The sequence below is a fragment of the Entelurus aequoreus genome, linkage group LG02, assembly GCF_033978785.1.
Source record: "Entelurus aequoreus isolate RoL-2023_Sb linkage group LG02, RoL_Eaeq_v1.1, whole genome shotgun sequence".
NCBI classification, from domain to species: Eukaryota; Metazoa; Chordata; class Actinopteri; order Syngnathiformes; family Syngnathidae; genus Entelurus; species Entelurus aequoreus.
Window position 1 is genome coordinate 70,198,237 of NC_084732.1, and position 19,283 is coordinate 70,217,519.

The following is a 19,283-nucleotide window of genomic DNA, read 5'->3' on the forward strand; positions in this document are numbered from 1 at the left end:
AGGCACAACATTTTTCTCGGTGGGCAATTTATTGGCAATTTACTAATGGAAGATGCGACACATTACTGAAAAAATTATGTCTACTTTTGGAACAAAAACTAACTTGATATGTAAACTGCAAACAATTTGGGACTGTTTTATGTACATTTAAAGTAGAGATGGAACTAGGGATGAGTACCATTCACATTTGAACTGATAAGGTACCGAGAATCAGTACCAGGGAATCGATACTAGTACTCAGCTATATCAATTTTAGGTACTTTTCTGTGTGTTCATGTGTTAATATGTGTAAAGTTTAATTATATTTATACAGCACTTCTAGGGACTCAAAGCACATTACATTGAGAAACCGAGTTATCTATATTTAAGCTACATTTGCACCAGGTGGGTGGCACTTGGCGCAAGGTGGGTGAAGTGTCTTGCTCAAGAACGCAAAGGCAAGATGGCAAAAGCTGTATTCGAACAGGGAACCCTCAAGTTTCTGGTCGACATCTGAGCCAAGGTGCCCCACAATACGTTGTTTATTTATAAAATCTCCTTATTTTAATTTAACACTTACCACTGAACTGATAATGATAACTATACTGTCCAAGTAGAAGAACCATGACGAACATTCTCAATTTATTTCATCAATCCATTCATTCATTCTTAAAGTAATCTTACTTATCTCATCATATGAAATATGACTTACTTCACCAATTATTAGTATTAAATTGTTACTATTAATTATTTATTTATTTTTATTGTGATTACTTATGGAGTTTATTGTGAATAAATTGTGAACAGGAAGTGAACAAAACGTTTTAGCAACTGTTATGTAAAGAAAAAGGGTAGGATTAAATAAGCTCTGCTTCTTCCTACTCCTTTTCGAACATGTTGAAAAGAGAAACTGGAAATTGTGATGTATCATGTTGTATGCTTGCATGTTCGAAATAAACTCAAACTCAACTCAACTCCAGTTGTTATAATGAAGTCCAACTAGAAAGTGTTATGTAGTAGACTTTGCATGCAGTTAGATGGCAATAGTGTATAGGCAATGTTGTGTTGTCCAATCAGGAAATAGTATTTCTAATCTTTTGCTGAGCCTACAAAGTGTTTATACTGTAAGTATTGTACACACCAGCTGTGTGTTTTTAAAGGGAATTTTAGTTGTAGTTTACATTTCTTAATTTGAAGGAAATTGCCATGTAACATTTCTAATGCTAATCAGTAGCTCGTAGCTATTCAACTACATAATGAAGAGGGCTGCACTTTAAGGGGCCGGACATCAAAATGTGGATGATTCACCAGAAAGTGCCTTCGTAGGTTATATTTTTCTGAGACTGCGTTTACTTACATTGGCTTTCACACTGCACTGTCAATAAATTAATTGCTCTGCCTTCGCTAATCGTTTCCAGTGTGTGCAACTAGTTAAAAGCATGAGGAAACCGAAGCTCCAGTTTTTGTTGAGGATTGCTGTTCCTTCTTTTGAATTATTTTTCTTCCTTAGTTTATTACTTTAAACTTCTTCCTTCATTTAGTTTTGTAAGACTGAAAATATAAACATAAAATAAACATAACACAAGTATAACATACATTGTGTATTTTAAATAAAGAATGTCCATTGTGTAAAAAAGCAGGTTTAGTGTTAATGCAGTTAAACAATAAACTACAAATGTTTACACAACATTCACACACCAAACATTGCACACACAGTATGTGGCTTATCACAATTAAACCGTTGTCGCCCTCTGCTGGTCAAATTTAGTGCTACATATAGTAAATGAGCTCTGATCGCCCAGAGTTACTCTTAGACAAAAACAACACAGCTATGAATACAAAAGACAACACAAAGTCAGCAATTTCAATACAAAACAAACTAAATATCTTTATGCACGGTATCGACTTACAAATGTTTGACCAAGTTTCGTGATGAAGCCTACGCGCTGGGATTTCTACCATTGTTGCTGCCTGTCTAGATCAATGTGTCCGTCGCTTAAAATATCCGCCAGAAAACAATGACTCTAGCACAGGGGTCACCAACCTTTTTGAAACCAAGGGCTACTTCTTGGGTACTGATTAATGCGAAGGGCTACCAGTTAGATACACACTTAAATAAATTGCCAGAAGTAGCCAATTTGCTCAATTTACCTTTAACACGCGAAGTCCCAGAGAAGGGTCAATTGACATTTTTACCTAGAAAACACACAAGAGGGTCATTTGACCCCTAGTCCCCCCTGTGGACACTCCTTTTGTTATGAAAATGTGGCTGTTAGTGGCACACGGCAGGGGGCCACTTGAGCCTGTGTGGGGGAGGGGACCTTACAGCTCAAGCTTTAGTTCTGAGGTAGGTTGTGTGTGTTTTTGCAAGGATCAACAGAATGAAGGGATCAACACTCTGACATTTATTGTTAAAAAAAATACAAAACAAAACATATTTACAAAGAATGAAAAAGCAACTGTTTTCCCAGTTTTGGTGTGGAGGGTTGTTGCAGAAGCAATTGTTATTTTTGTGTGCCAAAAATAGTTTAAAAAAAAAAATTTACAAAGAAAAAAGCATATTTACAAAGAATGAAAAACCATGTCCATGTAAACGTGACTGACATACATTTGAGCAGTCACTCACAATCCTGGCACTGCCATTGCTCCTTTCGGCATTTCCCACATGTATAATTTTTCTGTCTACCTAGACAAACTGCCCCTAACAGCCTCATTACCATAACAAAATGAGTGATTAGTGTATTCGGGAAAAGCGTCGGGCCAAATGACCCCTCTCTGGGTCTTCTAGGTAGACAGAAAAATGCTGGGACTTCTAGTGTTAACTCTGTTATTATTAATAATTAATGATATTTATCTTTGTGGAAACACTGATCATCTTAATGATTTCTCACAATAAATATACATAGAAACAGATAAATATCAATATGCAACACTTTATTTTTATATTTTCTCTAAGTGCACATTTTTCAAATTGAACATTTTCAAATGATCACTTCTAAGTCAGTCTTGTGAAATCACAATATCCCATTTTAACTAGCTAGCCACTAACATTTTTTAACAAATCATGAATTACTTTGCACCATGTTTGTACAAATAATAACTAATGTAAAATACAAAAGTAAACTCTCAATTTTTTAAATCATGTCACACTTTCAACTGGACACCAAATCTGTTATCTGTTTCTTTGTCAGTTAGTGGGAAGCCTGGCATTGCACACTGTTAACTAGTGTGTTGTACTCTGGTGTGTAACTTGACACTGCAACTCTGAGTGAGTCTTGCAGATGTGCATCAGTGAGGCGTGTTCTGTGTTTGTTCTTGATGAAGTTCATGTCAGAAAAGGCTGATTCACAAAGATAAGATTTTTCCTCATTGTTTGCGGAACCTTCTTAATCTTTTGGACATATTTTCACAGCAATCTGGCCTTAAGCTTGATTATGATAAATGTAAAATGTTAAGGATCGGAAATCTAAAGGGAACGTCCTTTCGAAAGGAATGCAAAGTGCCTGTTTTGTGGACAGATGGACCAGTTAACATACTTGGTGTTGTTGTCCCAGAAAATCTGGAAGATCTAGGCTCAGTAAATTATGATAATCGACTAAGAAAGCTGGACAAAATTATGCAATTATGGAAAGGGAATTCCCTAACCTTGTATGGTAAAATGTCTATTGCCAACTCGTTAATTATTCCTCAATTTATTTATTTGTTTTTGTCATTACCAGCTCCATCACAAAACTTTTTTAAGATTTATGAGCGGAGGGTCTTCGATTTTGTCTGGAACGGCAAACCAGAAAAGATTAAAAGAAAGGTTTTGTACAAAGAGTATGAATATGGGGGCCTGAAACTTCTCAACCTTGAAGCTATGTGTCTGTCTTTAAAAGCATCAATTGTTCCAAAGATGTATTTAAACATTGAGTGGTACACAAGTGTCCTGTTGGACAAAAAACATGTACTGTATCAAAAGAAATTGTATCCTTTTTTACAAGTGATCCCCTCCCAGAGAGTCTGCTGGGAAACATGGCAGGGTTCATAAAGGAAACAATCCACTCATAGTGGTGTTTTCAATTTTATGTGCCAGAAAAAAGAGACGATATTTTGCAGCAGTTAATATGGATGAACTCTAATATTGTAATAGATGGAAAGCTTTTCTTTTGGAAAAATATGTTTGAAAGAGGAATCATTTTTGTCAATATTATCAATGAGAATGGTAAAATTATGAAGTATGATTAATTTAGAACTATGTATGGTGATACTTGCTCAAGCTTTTCATTTTATCAACTAATTGGAGTAATTGGGAAAAGATGGAAACAAATAATTAATTATGGAACTACTAAATTATTAGTTTGTAAACCTCTAATAAGAAATTCTAGTTGGCAAAAAGAAACTAAAATAAATAGAAAAATATATAATTTGTATTTAATAAAGAAATCTTTGAAGGCTGCCCCATACAACACATATGGAAAATGGGAGGACTTTTTTGACTGCCCGTTGCCATGGGATGCCATATTCAAACTAATCTATAAAACCAGTATCGATGTGCAAAATCGTTATTTTCAAATTAAAAGTATTTATAACTTCTTACCCACAGGGAAAATGTTAAAATTATGGAATATGACAGAGTCAGATGATTGCCGATTTTGTTGTCAGGAGCCTGAATCCACCCTGCATTTGTTTTGGTATTGTCATATTGTGTCTTTGTTTTGGGCGGAAGTTGAAAAAATGTGTTTAAGGATTGGTTTGTTTATGACGCTTAATGTGGTTTCTGTTATTTTAGGAGAGTTCATTGACAATCATGATTTAGTCAATTTAATTATAGTACTCGGTAAAATGTTTATTTTTAAGGCCAAAAACAGATATTCACTTAGTATTACTTTCTTTAAGACATTTATTCAGTATTTTCTAACTTTAGAAAGTTACATGGTTGAAAACGATAATGATGCCAAAAAACATTGAAAAAAAGATAAGTCCTCAAAGGCTTATTTTGAAAGTAGAATTATGTTTATAGATTATATGATATCTGTTGTTGTGTTCCCTAATTTGAGTGACCTGGACATAATCTGGACTGTACATAAATGCTTATTTTGAAAATGTAATTCTGTTTATAAATTATATGCAATCTGTTGTGTTCCCTAATTTTTTTCTGTGTACATGAATGAAGGTGTGTGTTGCTGAGTCCGACTTGGACATTATTTGGACTGGGCCTGGTTTAAAAAAAACCTTTAAACAAATCTAATATCATTGACAACCTGGTCTGTTGAAGATAAGGCCCTTTTTTAAAAAAAAATAAAATAAAATAAGATAAATAAATAAAAAACATTTTCTTGGATAAAAAAGAAAGTAAAACAATATAAAAATAATTACATAAAAAATAGTAATTAATGAAAATGTTAGTGGACCAGCAGCCTATACAATCATGTGTGCTTCAGGGACTGTGTCCCTTGCAGATGTGTTGTCTATGTTGTGGGAACCAGAATATTGGTAGCAGAAAGAAATAACCCCTTTTGTGTGAGTGGGTGTGGATGAGTGTGCATGGGGGAGGTTGTTTGGGTTGATGCACTGATTGAAAGTGTATCTTGTGTTTTTTCTATGTAGATTTAATTTAAAAAAAAAAAAAAAAAATGTTTTGAGAACTCAAACAGTGAGTAGTGAGAAACAAAACCATGTATATCTCTCACTGAGACATAATTGAGACATATTGGAGACCAGCTCATTCATCTCTCATTTTGGTCTTAGTTGAAATCGGGAAAAGAGATAACTGTGAGACAACTTTGAGATCTCTCACAGTGCTCACTGTGAGCCTTATTTCTCAGGAGATACATCTGAGAAGAATGAGAAAACTACTTTGGTCTCGATTAGTGCTCTTTTATGTCTAGGAGATGTATATAAGACATACATGAGATCGCATCTTCAATTTTGCTTTGCTATGGGGAGGCAAGATAAGGCGGGTCGTTCAAAACTAGTAAGCAGAATCGTAACATGCAGTCACGCACTAATGTCACATGACGACTAAAGGAGTCGGAGACAGAGGGACGCTTCAAGCTGACTCAAAAAAATAAAATAAAAAAAAATAAAAATTATTTTTTTTTTTTTTTTTTTACATTTTTTTTTTTTTTTTTTTTTTTTTAGAACAGGCCCGCGGGCGACTCATCTGGTCCTTACGGGCGACCAGGTGCCCGCGGGCACCGCGTTGGTGACCCCTGCTCTAGCACTTGCTCGGGGAGAACATTTAATCTTTGGTGTTCAGTCTTTAAAAGTGTGATTTTTGCAATTTATTTAGATTTTTTTTTCCAGGGTTGAATTAGTAGTCTTCTTCTACTCACCCCACTGCTGCTTCCTCGTGACACATATGCCTTGCTGTTGCCCCATGCGGGGTTGCGGGAGTACTGCATACATGAGCAACCCAAGTTTTAATGGTTTCCATCCATCCATCCATTTTCTACCGCTTGTCCTTTTTGGGGTTGCGGGGGGCGCTGGAGCCTATCATCAAGCCTATTTGGGCGATGTTTGGCGGACCAAATGGAAAGATTTGGTGGGCCGTATGTGGCCCGCGGGTTGCCAGTTTATTGGGCCTGCAGTAGCGTGTGTATATGGCGCAGCCAATATAAATTAGCATCAAGCTCGCTCATTTTTAAGAGTGGAGCCTTATTGTGTATCCGAGCATTTTCTATCAGGGATATTTTATTTTTTGGCATGGAAAATTGCAATATTACCGAGAGGCAGTCTGATTATTTGAGTGCACGTTTCTCAGCCAAGTGGTTGAGCAGAGTCTGCACCCGGATGTGATGTCACATGCAACAAAGGTATCGAAATATGATACCGTTTGATTTTATGTGAATCGATACCCAGTACTACCGATGGAATTCGGTAGAGATCCCTAGGTGAAATGGTTTGTGAAAAAAATCTGAACCGTTTGGTTGACCTGCCACGGTTTGTGTTGTTCGGATCATGTTTTTTCTTTTATATTTGTGTTACTAATAATTTTGGAAGGCCCCGTGCTGGGTGGTCCTGTGGCGGCTGACTTGGGTGGGGTGGCCGGGGGCTGGCCTCGCCGCGCTCTCCGGGGGTGGGGGGTGGGCTCATGGGGGCCCGGTTGCCGGTGGGGCGGGGGCGGTCTTCCCGTCCGGTTGCGGGGGGTCTCCGGGCCCCTCGGGCGGGGCGTCCCGCCTTTCTGCCCGTGTGGGGTGTGGTCTCTCGCTGGCTTGGGGTCTGGCTGTCCCCTGCTTTTCTCGTGCCTTGTCCTCTGCCGGGTTTGTCTGTCTGCGGCCTGCTGCTGGCCCTCGTGGGCGGCGCGGTGGGCCGGGCTCTGGGGTTCCTGTTGCTGTCCGGCTTGGCTGCGTGGGGGCGGTGGTCCCTGGTTCCCTGGGTACCACACCTACTGTTTGTGGGTTGGGCTCTCGGGGAGGCTGGGGCCGTACTCTGGCTCCCACACACACTGGGAGTCAAATGTATTGTACATGCAAATTCACATATACTCACATACATACATACACACATACATAGGTACCTACGCTCCCACATACATATACAAATACAGTACATATTTACACACTCAAAGTTCGTACATCCACACGCACACTCATTATACAAACATACACATACACATACTGTACATATGCATTCACTGTACAAACATACATGTTATGCCCCACAATGTTATTTTCTAAGACACCTAGTGGTGGAAATCAGTTTTGCAGTTTGTGTTCTATTTTGACCCTCCTGTTTTGCCGTAGTCAGCTTAGTGAGGGTGTGTTTCAGAGAGCAGTAGAGAACAGTTGAGAGCAGATGTCAAACAAACAGGACGTACTGCAGGCTTTAAGCTTTCTTTTCGACTTTGAAGACTTTGAAGGTCTAAACCTGTAAGTTTATATGAATGTAACATGCATATGTATATTGTGACACATTATTTGTGCATTTTCAGTTTAAGACTGCTTTAGTAAGATATTTGTGCCCATTGTTGAAAGCTAATTACTGGCAGCATTTTGTTGGTTTGGATGCTACGTAAACATGTATGTTGTATATAGACGTATGCTGAATGTAAAATGTTTGTTTTTGTGTTTTTGTTCATAGTTTTACAAAATATACGATTGATCCTTCACTAAAAAGACCTAAACTACAGTAGACGCTTGGGACTCTTTTTTCATCAAGGATTATATCATGTTAGCTATCTGCTAAGCTAACCAGCAAAAAGCAAGAGCAGAATAGTAAAAAGGTTTAACATTCAGTCTGCTTACAAAGGAAAGTGAGCCATTACAACTGCAGACCAGAAAGACATTCAACAACATATCTTGGATGATCAAAACCCTAAACCTGAAGATCGAGGTGCACCTTCTGAACGCTCCAGTCATACTAATCACTCTGGCAGCTCTAGTTATGGATCACACGGTTTGGCTGTCAGAGCAAGAGCCAGAGCCGAAGCTGCAAGAATCATGGCTACATTTGCGCAAAAACAAGCAAACATGCAAATCGAGCAGGCACGGATCGACGCTGAACAAACAAAGAAAAAAGCGGAGATTGAAGCGGAACAGCAATGTAGAGCAGCTGAAGTACAAGCTAGACTTGACGCGCTGGACTCATAAAGGACTCAAAAGACTCCAATGACTTCACAGGACTCCAAAAACATCATAAGACTGTAAAGACCCTCTCCATCAAAGAAGAGGATGTACGCCGGCAGTTCTTGAAGCTGAATACGCGGAAGGCCCCCGGGCCGGATGGTGTCTCCCCCTCCACTCTCAGACACTGTGCGGACCAGTTGGCTCCTGTCTTCACTGACATTTTTAACACCTCTCTGGAGCTATGCCGCGTGCCGTCCTGCTTTAAGACCTCTACCATTGTCCCTGTCCCCAAGAAAGCACGGATCACAGGACTAAATGACTACAGGCCGGTCGCGCTGACGTCTGTGGTCATGAAGTCCTTTGAGTGCTTGGTCCTGCCCCACCTCAAGGACATCACCGCCCCCCTCCTGGACCCACTGCAGTTCGCCTACAGAGCCAACAGGTCTGTGGATGATGCAGTGAACCTGGCCCTCCACATCATCCTGGAGCATCTGGACTCCCCAGGAACCTACGCTAGGATCCTGTTTGTGGACTTCAGCTCTGCCTTCAACACCATCCTCCCTGGACTGCTACGTGACAAGCTCTACCAGCTCAGCGTGCCCGACTCCCTCTGCAGTTGGATTAATGACTTCCTGACAGACCGAAGACAGCACGTACGGCTGGGGAAGATTGTCTCGGACAGTCGAACCACAAACACTGGTACTCCTCAGGGCTGTGTACTCTCCCCGTGGCTCTTCTCCCTGTATACAAACTGCTGCACCTCCAGTCACCAATCCGTAAAACTGCTCAAGTTTGCGGATGACACCACCCTCATCGCGCTCATCTCGAATGGCGATGAGTCCGCCTACAGGAGAGAGGTGGGCCGGCTGACGTCCTGGTGCAGCCTAAACAACCTGGAGCTGAACGCCCAGAAAACAGTGGAGATGATCATGGACTTCAGGAAAGTCACAGCCCCACCATCCCCCTCACTCTGATTGACTCTCCCACCCCGTCCCAATTGTGGACTCCTTCCGTTTCTTGGGCACCATCATCACCCAGGACCTCAAGTGGGAGCTGACCATCAGCTCCCTCATCAAGAAGGCCCAGCAGAGGATGTACTTCCTGCGGCAGCTGAGGAAACTTAAGGTGCCGACCGAGATGCTGGTGCAGTTTTACTCAGCCATCATAGAGTCCATCCTGACCTCCTCCATCACAGTGTGGTTCCCCGGCGCCACAGTCCAGGATAAGAATAGACTGCAGCGCATCGTACGTGCTGCTGAGAAGGTGATTGGCTGCAAGCTCCCATCCCTCCAGGACTTGTTCTCCTCCAGGACCAGGAGGCGTGTGGGTCGTATCACAGCTGACTCTTCTCACCCTGGACACACGCTATTCTCCCCTCTCCCCTCAGGCAGGAGACTACGCTCCATCCAGACCCACACCTCCCGCCACCTGAACAGTTTTTTCCCCTCGGCCATCAGGCAAATGAACAATAACTCCTAACAGCAGCTCCTTGAATTCCTTGAATTCCTTCTAAGTCTATCTGATAGCTCAGTTACAGCTCTTTTTATTACCAAATATGTGTTGTATGTTTTTATGTCGCACGTTTGCACCAAGAAAAATTCCTAGTTTGTGAACCCGTTCTCAAACAATGGCAATAAAACTATTCTGATTCTGATTCTGATTCTGAAGGTACGGACTGTTGCTGCAGCAGCATGCGCTGAGGCTGAAGTCTTGGAAGCCTATGAGGATGAAGTTGGAGAGCCTTCAAGGCAAAGTGTAACAGGTCTGGCTCCCTATTCCTCACAGCAACGCACTAGGGAATATGTGCAACAACATTCTGTGGATCATGGTCAGCAACAACTCCGGCGGCATCCAATACAAAAAGCCCTTCATTCACCAGAGCGCCAGCAGTACATGGACCACGGTGATTACGTCTTATCGCCAAAGTGCCAGCAATACATGGACAACGGTGATATGGAAATACACGGTATGGATGTAAGCAGTTGTTCAGAAAAAAGCAACTCTTTTCATTTTTTGCACAAATGGCAAGACGAACGCCAGAGCAGACCCACCACCCACAGCCGACAACGCCGTGGAAGTCCTGTGAAATTCCCTCAAGAAAGATATTTCACACACCAACTTCACTTCGCACGCCACCGAGACCAGCAGCCTAGCCACCAAGGTGCATTTAACTACATGCCCCCATGTGATCAATCAAACTTAGAACAATACCTCATTCGCAAAGAAATAATTAGCACTGGTCTCCTGATGTTTGATGATAGACCTGAGAACTACTGGGCATGGAAGGCTTCCTTTATCAATGCCACTGGCAGCTTGAACCTCACCTACAGCCAGGAGTTAGATTTAATGTCCAAGTGGCTGGGACCAAAGTCTGCAGAGTTGGCCAAACAAATCTGTTCAGCCCACATCCATGAAGCTAAAGAAGGACTCTTTATGTTGTGGAAGAGGCTGGAGGAATGCTATGGGTCAGCTGAAATCATTGAAGATGATATGTTGAAGAGGTTAGAGGAATTTCCAAGGATTGCAAATAAGGACAACCAAAAATTACAGGAACTAGGAGATCTATTGCTAGAGCTGGAAGCAGCAAGAAGAGATGGATTCCTACCTGGACTTTCTTACCTCAACACTCCCCGGGGAGTCACTCCTATAGCGCAGAAGCTCCCGATATACCTTCAGGAGAAGTGGATCTCAGTTGGCTCGAAATATAAGGACGACTTTCAAGTTCGATATCCTCCTTTTCACGTCTTTGTACAGTTTATTCAAGACCAAGCAAAGATACGAAATGACCCCAGCTTTTCTGAGCTTGGTGGTGGTTCAAACAGGACAGATAAACTACAGAAAGAAATCAAACAATCTGTGTTCACCAGGAAAACTGATGTGTCCAAAGCAGATGCAGGCAAGCAAAACAAGGAGGAGAAAAGGGTTGAAGATCCAGACAGAGTGTGTCCTTTACATAATAAGCCCCATCCCCTAAGAAAATGTTATGGCTTCCGCAACAAGAGTTTAGAGGAGCGGATAGCCTACCTCAAAGAGAAACACATCTGTTTCAAGTGTTGCGCCTCAACAAGACACTTTGCCAAGGACTGTGATAAAACTGTGCAGTGCAAAGAGTGTGACAGTAGTAGGCAGAGGTGGGACCAAGTCATTGTTTTGCAAGTCACAAGTAAGTCTCAAGTCTTTGCCCTCAAGTCTCGAGTCAAGTCCCGAGTCAAGACAGGCAAGTCCCAAGTCAAGTCCAAAGTCAAGACTGGAAAGTCTCAAGTCAAGTCCCAAGTCCAGCATTTTAAGTTTCGAGTCCTTTCAAGTCCTTTTAACCACAGACTAATATATTTACACAGATTGTGTATGCTTTTAAAACGCTGTATTTATTTATTAAAACAAGTGCATTTAAAATTGCAGGGACTGTATATCACTTGCAGACTGTATTGATATATATTGATATATAATGTAGGAACCAAAAATATTAATAACAGAAAGAAACAACCCCATTTGTGCGAATGAGTGTAAATGGGGGAGGGCGGTTTTTTGGGTTGGTGCACTAATTGTAAGTGTATCTTGTGTTTTTTATGTTGATTTAATTTTAAAAAAAAATAGTAATAATAATTTTTTGTATTTTTTTATTTCTTGTGCGGCCAATCGATCCACGGACCGGTACCGGACCGCGGCCCGGTGGTTGGGGACCACTGTGTTAAAGTATTTGGCAGAAGCTTTTATCCAAAGCGACATACATAAAAAATACATATAAAACAATCACTGTAAACATGATCATTTAAGGGAAGAATGTAATACAAAATATCAATACAAAGTGTCAAGACAGAATAAACTCTCTGCTGCTGCAGCAACAGAGATACAGTCTATAGGTCCCTAAGATATATAGATATCTATACATTGTTTATGTAGAATATACGCATGTTTATATAACCTAATCATATTGTTTCTTGAATTTAAAAATAGATGACCGTTTTTCCCGCATCTCTGGGATTATACTCCCAGTTTTGATCTCGGACGTCTGGTCATTTATAGCATATAAGAATATTTTATTACTGTTAAACAAACTATTAATAATAAAACACCCCAAAACATGTGTCCTTTATCATAGCTACACGTATGACAAAAAAGCGCGTGAAAATGACTGGTATTCAGTGAGGTAAAATTAATTAAATGCGCTGACAGTTCATTGCTCCTGCCAAATGAATTGCACTGAGTGGAGCGGATCACCACTTCCAAGATGGTAGCCCGCGTCTCGTCTGCGCCAGTAGGCAGTAGCGCTCCATGCTGCGTCTACTTATAAGATGTCTATGGTTATAGTGTTAGCAGTGAGTTTACAGCCTCACTGATTTAACAACACAGCAAATAAAAGTCACGTTACTTAGCCAATAAACGTTAGCTTACATTCAAAACTTACCGTTCTGTTTGCAACTTCAAATGTCGAACGAAGTTGGAAGTTGTTGCAATTCGTTTTTTGTTGACCAAGTCGTAGTTTTAATACCCGAACGAAACTATCTTTGACGTAATTTTTCCTCACTGGCGCGTTGTTTGAGAGCTATTCTTCGTTGGTTGTTCTGCAATTTGATTGGATGAATGCCGTGGGATGAAAACAATGTGGATCTAATTTGATTGGCTGTTGTACTGACAGACACACACGCTGAGAGAGCGCACACTCCCTGACAGACACACACACCGACACACGTACACTTTGGAAGATACGGAGCGCTCCCGAATAACTTTTTAATCGTTGGGTTTTGGGGAAAGTAGCAAGTCATGTCAAGTCAAAAGGCTCAAGTCCAAGTGAAGTCACAAGTCATTGATGTTAAAGTCCAAGTCGAGTTGCAAGTCTCTTTACATTTTGTCAAGTCGAGTCTAAAGTCATCAAATTCATGACTCGAGTCTGACTCGAGTCCAAGTCATGTGACTCGAGTCCACACCTCTGGTAGTAGGCACCCAACTGCTTTACACCCTGGCCCAGCAGTAAGAAAACCAGAGAGCTCTGCTGTCATCAAAGATCAAGGCGGGGAGCGAGAAGAGAAAGAGCCTCCAGAGGTCAAGTCAAAATGCACGGAGGTGTGCGGGAAGGCAGTTGGCGCCCGATCATGCTCCAAAATATGCTTGGTCCGTGTATACCCTGCAAGTCAACGAGAGAAAGCTGTTAAAGCATATGCTGTCCTCGATGAGCAGAGTAACAGGTCGCTGGCCAAGAGTGAGCTATTTGACCTGTTTGGCATTGGATCAGGTGCCACTCCTTACACCCTTAAAACATGTGCAGGGGTTATGGAAACATCAGGAAGACGCGCAAATAATCTTATTGTAGAGTCAATAGATGGCAGTGTACAGACCCCACTGCCAACATTAATTGAGTGTGATATGATGCCCGATGACCGTGCAGAGATCCCGTCAGCAGAAATAGCACATCATTATCCGCACCTCAAGCCAGTGGTAGATAAAATACCAGCTATTGATCCTGACGCAGATATTGTCATGCTTCTCGGCAGAGACATCCTACGTGTACACAAAGTACGTAGACAGTACAATGGACCCAACAATGCACCATATGCTCAGAAATTGGACCTCGGCTGGGTCATTGTCGGAGACGTATGTCTAAAGGGAGTCCACAAGCCAAGCAGCATTAATGTCTATAGGACCAATGTCCTACCTAATGGACGGACGTCGTTCCTGAGTCCATGTACAAGTGTTATTCATGTGAAAGAAAAGTTTGACAAGAACACACCAAGGTCACGTAAAGAGACAGGTCTCCTGGAAGATGACACTGATGAACTTGGAAGCAACATATTTGAGAGGACAAAGGAGGATGAAAAAATAGCATGGTCTATTGATGACAAAGCCTTCCTTGAGATCATGGACAACAATGTCTACATGAATGATGCTAACACCTGGGTAGCACCCTTACCATTCCGTTTCCCAAGACAACGTCTGCCGAACAATAGAGAGCAAGCGGAAAAACGACTGTCATCTCTATGTCGCACACTGGAAAGAAAGCCAGTTATGAAAGAACAATACACAAGAGTTCATGCAGAAAATCTTTGAGTCAGGACAAGCAGAGCTAGCTCCACCATTGAAGGAGAAGCAAGAGTGCTGGTACTTACCAACCTTTGGTGTCTATCACCCTCAAAAGCTGGATCAAATACGCGTGGTGTTTGATTCTAGTGCTAAACACGGAGGCATTTCCCTCAACGATGCCCTCTTGAAAGGACCAGACCTGAATAATACCCTTCTTGGAGTCCTTATTCGCTTCCGCAGAGAGCCGGTTGCAGTGTCCACCGACATACAGCAGATGTTTTACTGTTTCACAGTCTGGAAAGAACACAGTGACTTTCTAAGATTCTTGTGGTTCGAAGACAACGACTTCACAAAACCAGTGACTGAATACCGAATGACGGTGCATGTGTTCGGTAACAGCCCTTCGCCAGCTGTGGCCATTTATGGCTTGAGAAGGGCAGCTGAAGAGGGAGAGAGAGAACATGGTACAGATGCCAAGCAGTTCATAATGAGGAACTTCTATGTAGATGATGGGCTTGCATCATTATCCAATGCTGAGGAAACCATCACCGTACTGTCAAATGCAAGGGAGATGTTGGCAGAGTCAAGCATCAGGCTACATAAGATAGCATCTAACAGCAACACTGTTTTGGATGCTTTCCCCCCAGAAGACCTTGCCAAAGGCCTTAAGGATCTCGACCTGACATCTGATCCACTACCACTCCAACGCAGTTTAGGCCTCAGATGGGACCTTCAAACAGACAGTTTCTCCTTCTGTGTGTCTGACAAAGAAAAGCCATTTACAAGAAGGGGAATCCTTTCAGTGGTCAACAGTCTCTATGATCCCTTGGGGTTCGTGGCACCTGTCACAGTTCAGGGCAAGGCTCTCGTGAGAGATGTCTCCACAGAAGAGTATGATTGGGACACTCCGCTACCAGAAGACAAAGCAACCCAGTGGAATGACTGGAAAGATTCCCTGAAGGAACTTATGCAGCTCCAGATCCAGAGAACCTACATCTCTGTTTCTCTGCTCGCCACAGTATACAGAGAGATTTGTGTGTTCTCAGATGCATCAACTATGGCTATATCAGCTGTAGCATACCTCAGGGCAATCGATACAGAAGGACACAGCCATGTCGGGTTTATCATGGGGAAATCCAAGCTGGCTCCACGTCCTGCTCACACTGTCCCTCGTTTGGAATTGTGTGCAGACGTCTTGGCAGTGGAAATTGCAGAGACGATTATGAATGACATCGATGTAGAGATTCACAAAGTCAAGTTCTACAGACAGCAAGATCGTACTGGGCTACATACATAATGCGTCCATAAACTTCTATGTCTATGTGGCAAACAGAGTGACAAGAATAAGAAGGTCCTCTACCCCAGAGCAATGGCACTACATCAACACCAAACTTAATCCTGCAGATCACGGATCTAGGTCTGTCTCAGCGGCTCTCCTACCAGATACCAACTGGCTGACAGGTGCAGCTTTTCTAAGAAATCCAGAAGTAGATGAAGTTCCACAGCCAGAGGCATTTAACCTTCTGCATCCTGAGACTGATGTAGAAGTTCGCCCTCAAGTTTCAACCTATGCTACGAAAGCCACAAGTGGACTTATTGGCTCTCACCGGTTTGAAAGATTCTCCAGCTGGAAATCTCTTACTCGAGCAATAGCCAAGCTTGTCCAAAAGGCTAGAGTCTTCTGGAAAACTTCAGACGGTACCCAGAGAAAAGATGAACTCCGTCAAGCAAGACTGGTCATATTGAAAACAACACAACAAGATGTGTACAAAGAGGAAATTAAAAGCCTAGCAAAGGGTGAAGAGTTGTCTCGACACAGTCCGCTCAAGAGTTTGGATCCCATCTTTGACGATGAAGGATTGCTGAGAGTCGGAGGTCGGAATTCAGCAGCAGACTTGACCTGGGAAGAAAAGCATCCGATCATTCTTCCAAAAGACAATCACATATCTACCTTGTTGGTACGATACTACCACGAACAAGTGGCCCATCAAGGCAGACACTTCACTGAAGGCGCAGTTCGGACAGCTGGACTGTGGATAACAGGAAGTAAGAGACTTGTGTCAAGTGTGATAAACAAATGTGTCACCTGCAAAAGAATGAGAGGAAAGCTCGAAGAACAGAAAATGTCTAACTTACCTGCGGATAGACTTACCTTGAATCCTCCTTTCACGAACGTAGGACTGGACGTCTTTGGGCTTTGGACCATCTCAGCGCGCAGGACAAGAGGTGGATATGCAGAGAATAAACGCTGGGCAGTCATGTTCACCTGTCTAAATACACGAGCGGTACACATCGAGCTCATAGAGACAATGTCAACCTCCAGTTTCATTAATGCCTTAAGGAGATTCACCACCATCAGAGGGCCTGTGAGACTCCTGCGTTCCGATCAAGGCACAAACTTTATTGGAGATTGCAGAGAACTGCAAATAAACTCTGAAGACCCGGAGTTGAAAGCTCACTTGCAGGACAAAGGCTGTACCTAGATATTCAATCCGCCACATTCCTCTCATATGGGAGGTGTGTGGGAAAGGATGATCGGCATTGCACGCCGCATTTTGGATGCTATGTTGCTTAAGGACAACTGTCGCCTCTCCCACGAGGTACTTGTGACACTCATGAGTGAAATCATGGCAATCATGAATGCAAGGCCTCTAGTTCCAGTATCGTCTGATCCTAACATGCCAGCAGTTCTCACGCCCGCAATGTTGCTTACTCAAAAGACTGATCCAGTATCTGCTCCTCTAGGGAACATGGATCTGAAAGATCTCTATAACAAGCAATGAAGGCAAGTTCAAAGTCTAGCCGAAACTTTCTGGAAACGTTGGAGACAAGAGTACTTGGCGACCCTTCAGCCACGCAGGAAGTGGAAGTCAGAAAGACCAAACTTGCAAGTAGGCGATGTGGTACTCCTCAAAGACACTCAAGTAAAGAGGAATGAGTGGCCCACCGGCATCATTGAGGAAACCTTCCCCAGCCGTGACGGAATGATTCGAAAAGTGAATGTGAAGATCATCAAACAGGGTACCCCTAAGGTTTATTCCAGACCCGTTTCAGAGGTCGTACTGCTCCTCAGTAAAAAGACATAGTGGTATCTTAAAATACCAGACGGGGAGTGTTATGCCCCACAATGTTATTTTCTAAGACACCTAGTGGTGGAAATCAGTTTTGCAGTTTGTGTTCTATTTTGACCCTCCTTTTTTGCCGTAGTCAGCTTAGTGAGGGTGTGTTTCAGAGAGCAGTAGAGAACAGTTGAGAGCAGATGTCAAACAAACAGGACGTACTGCAGGCTTTAAGCTTTCTTTTTGACTTTGAAGACTTTGAAGGTCTAAACCTGTAAGTTTATATGAATGTAACATGCATATGTATATTGTGACACATTATTTGTGCATTTTTAGTTTAAGACTGCTTTAGTAAGATATTTGTGCCCGTTGTTGAAAGCTAATTACTGGCAGCATTTTGTTGGTTTGGATGATACGTAAACATGTATGTTGTATATAGACGTATGCTGAATGTAAAATGTTTGTTTATGTGTTTTTGTTCAGTTTTACAAAATATACGATTGATCCTTCACTAAAAAGACCTAAACTACACTAGACGCTTGGGACTCTTTTTTCATCAAGGATTATATCATGTTAGTTATCTGCTAAGCTAACCAGCAAAAAGCAAGAGCAGAATAATACATATACACATACTGTACATATACACGCACTGTACAAACACATATACACATACTGTACATATACATTCACTGTACAAACACACATACTGTATACACATCCTGTACATATACATTCACTGTACAAACACACACATACACATACTGTACATATACATTTACTGTACAAACACACATATACACATAGTGTACATATACATTCACTGTACAAACACAGATATACACATACTGTACATATACAAGTACATATGCACACATACATTCATGCACATAATCACGTTTCATCAAACATATATTAATGTTGTTGCCCTAGAGTAAACTGGGTATAACACATGACACTCTGACAAAGCTTAACCTATTGTTACTATAACAATCTACAAGGTTAATGTAGGTTGCTTCTCTTTCTTCCCCTCCATTTTTCTGCATTCTTTCGTATCTCAAGTTATCATTACGTATATGTATTGTTGCATTTGAACAACTGTACTGTTGATAATAAAGGTAAAGTATTGGTATTGTTCATAATCAATGGCGCTATTTCTATTGGTATTTGTATTGCTCCATTTTTAGTGTAATAATGCTCATTGTCATTTATGTATTTTTTATTTTCGCTAACTGCTTTTTTGCTATTACTTTTACCATCATATTTGTACATGTCGTATTTGCTGATGTTGCTCTATTGTTGTTGTTGTTGTTGTTGTGTTTGCTGTTGTTGTTTTTGTCTCTTTGTCTAATCCCCCTCTTGTCCCCACATATCCCCTCCTGCTCCGGCCCGTCTGCACCAAATGATAATATAGATACATTTAATAAAGTCAAATACAAATAAGGCAACATGAGAAGTATCCTACACTTCTCTTTTGTAAAGTAAATCTGAACAGCCGATATGGGCATCTACATCAACTATATGATTTTACTGAGTAGCTGGACAGGACAAAAAAAAATAAAAAAATTTGGAAGGCCCTATGAGTTCCGCGTTAACGGAATGGCTGATAGAATCACGAAATCGGCCGATGAAAACGCAATATCTATTAATTGCTGAAATTCGTGGAAATGTATGTAACGTGACT

At 41.6% G+C, this 19,283-nt stretch overlaps 2 protein-coding genes across 5 annotated transcripts in view; both read left to right on the plus strand.

Annotated features, from left to right (window-relative positions):
- Window positions 1-19,283, plus strand: part of LOC133638682 (amyloid-beta A4 precursor protein-binding family A member 2-like) — a 175,057-nt gene that overhangs the window by 49,349 nt on the left and 106,425 nt on the right. The gene's annotated exons all lie outside the window — the stretch shown is intronic.
- Window positions 7,738-18,106, plus strand: LOC133638674 (uncharacterized). The gene is made up of 2 exons (XM_062031519.1): window positions 7,738-7,832; window positions 10,197-18,106. Exon 2 carries the CDS (start codon window positions 10,422-10,424, stop codon window positions 11,955-11,957), a length of 1,536 nt encoding a protein of 511 aa, XP_061887503.1. The 5' UTR covers window positions 7,738-7,832; window positions 10,197-10,421; the 3' UTR covers window positions 11,958-18,106.